General features: G+C 39.7%; 1 protein-coding gene across 1 annotated transcript in view; it reads right to left on the bottom strand.

The window, feature by feature from the left end:
- Nucleotides 1-2,013, bottom strand: part of LOC118338672 (contactin-associated protein-like 5) — a 26,639-nt gene that overhangs the window by 9,835 nt on the left and 14,791 nt on the right. The window contains exon 6 of the mRNA XM_035675949.1: nucleotides 152-322. Coding sequence (XP_035531842.1) covers nucleotides 152-322 — 171 coding nt within the window. The remainder of the gene's footprint in view (nucleotides 1-151; nucleotides 323-2,013) is intronic.

The raw sequence follows: 2,013 nt of genomic DNA, 5'->3' as shown, positions 1-2,013 counted from the left end.
TAAAGGAACATCTTATCTTATCTAGTCTTATCTTATCTTATCTTTCTGTGTGGTATTACTGATTATTGTAAACATGTCTTCACTTTTTCCACTGTCCTGTTTCATATGAATCTTATTCTGGCTGCTGGCTATGTGTTGATTAGTCACTCACAGCTGAGCTCCACTCGGATGAAGTCTTTATGACCCATGTTCTCCAGAAAGACCCCTGAATTAGCAGTGGTCTTGAAGTAGAAGGAGATGTCGAAGGTGAGCTCGGCCCGCAGGGTGGGGAAGAGGAGGGAGGATGACTCCTGGTAGAAGGATGCTGCGTTCCAGATGGACTCTGAAAGAAAATAAAAAAGGAGTACAGGAGCAAGCTTCCTAGTGGAAGGCTGACAGCAAGGCAAAACCTTCAGTCACACATTGAAAGGGGACAAGCAGTTAACAAAACCACATCATAACTATTCGAGGGTAAAGTAAGGACTCCTGGAGTCGCCAGCATTAGTGGCTAGTATGGCTGATCTGGAGGATGAGGCTGTGCTTGTACTCAGAGCATCTGAGGTATTCTATTATTTGACTCAGCCCCTCATAGAGATTGACGTCATCTAGAGAACCAATCACAAAGGTCAGTTACCCTCATATGTGCATTCAATCACACACATTATATTTTCAGTCTGAACTCTTCAGTCCTATGCATGCTCACAGAAGATAACCAGCTGCTCCATGTTGAATGTACAATAAATCACAGAACATACACAGGACATAGCCATAATATACAAATATAATAAACAAAAAAGAGTTGTGTGCAACTGATCTGCTGTTAACAAGGCATAAGTTATGTAGTCATAGATAATTCTACAAGCTGGTACTGCAACACACTGAAAGAGACAGTAGTTGTAATACAAAGAAATAATTTAATGTATTACATTTGCAAAATTTACAAGAGGGGAAACATAAGTACGAATTTATTGTAGACAATGTTTCACAACTCACACCCCAATACCAGGATTTTTTAAGGGAGTCTGGGGCTAATTTGGTGCTACCTCAAATTACAACATTACATTACATTATAAGGACAAGTTCCTCTGGCTCCTTTTAGTGCTCTTAATGGTATTTGCAAGAATCCACTGGGCCTGAATGAAAACAACCAATCAGAGCTGAGAAAGATAGAAAGACGCTTCAGATTGAAGATAGTTAATTGTCAAGTCTCATTCCCAGCATCAATATTGGGACAACCTGGGAATGAGATTCAACAATCAAATGTGTTTCTTGGCTCTGACAGCTTGTTCACATCGCCCGTGTGTGCATGGTGGAACATCTTGATTTTTATTTTGATGCCCATGTTAACAGATTAGAGTAAGACGCATCTCTCACACATATCTCAACTGTGTCTGCAGCGACGCTTCACTAGAGAGTCGAGGTTTTGCCTATTTTCACTGCGAGCTACACCTCTCCCAGCAAATGAGCACAGTGAAAGGATCTGTTGGTAGTCATATTCACATATTTCACCACAATTTAAACTTCCTTTTCAACGTTAAAGCACTAGTAATCTTATATTTAACTTCACTTGTGAAGAAGAAGAATTTTCACAGCCGCCTGTTTAAACTACATATATATGGCATTGCAAATTTAATTCATTTTTACGGACATTATATAAAGTAAAGTGTATGATGAAACATAGGAATGGCTCTGTGTGAACACAGCAAGCTTGCCAGACACTGCTGTGCTGCTCAGTCGACCTATGTGAACAAGGTTTGAATTGTAGTTTTCGTCCAAGCCTGGAGGATTCTTGCAAATACCATTAGCAGCACTAGAACAATTATACAGATTATCTTTCTCATCTACTACTGTCAGGATATACATCGACCTGTCCATCCCAGCTGGGTTGCCTAAAGAAGTCTTACCCTTAAGTGCCAACCACTTCTTTACTAGATATTATCAATATGTCTTTATCATCAGGCTATGTGCCACAATACTTTAAAGTAAAAGTAATTAAACCCCTGTAAGATATAAGGGCTGCATTTGACACCATTG

This window comes from Morone saxatilis, unplaced genomic scaffold, assembly GCF_004916995.1.
Source record: "Morone saxatilis isolate NCDOM2014 unplaced genomic scaffold, NCSU_SB_2.0 Contig5, whole genome shotgun sequence".
In the NCBI taxonomy this organism is placed as follows: Eukaryota; Metazoa; Chordata; class Actinopteri; family Moronidae; genus Morone; species Morone saxatilis.
The sequence above is the reverse complement of the archived record's forward strand: the minus strand, read 5'-3'. Positions and strand labels throughout refer to the sequence as shown.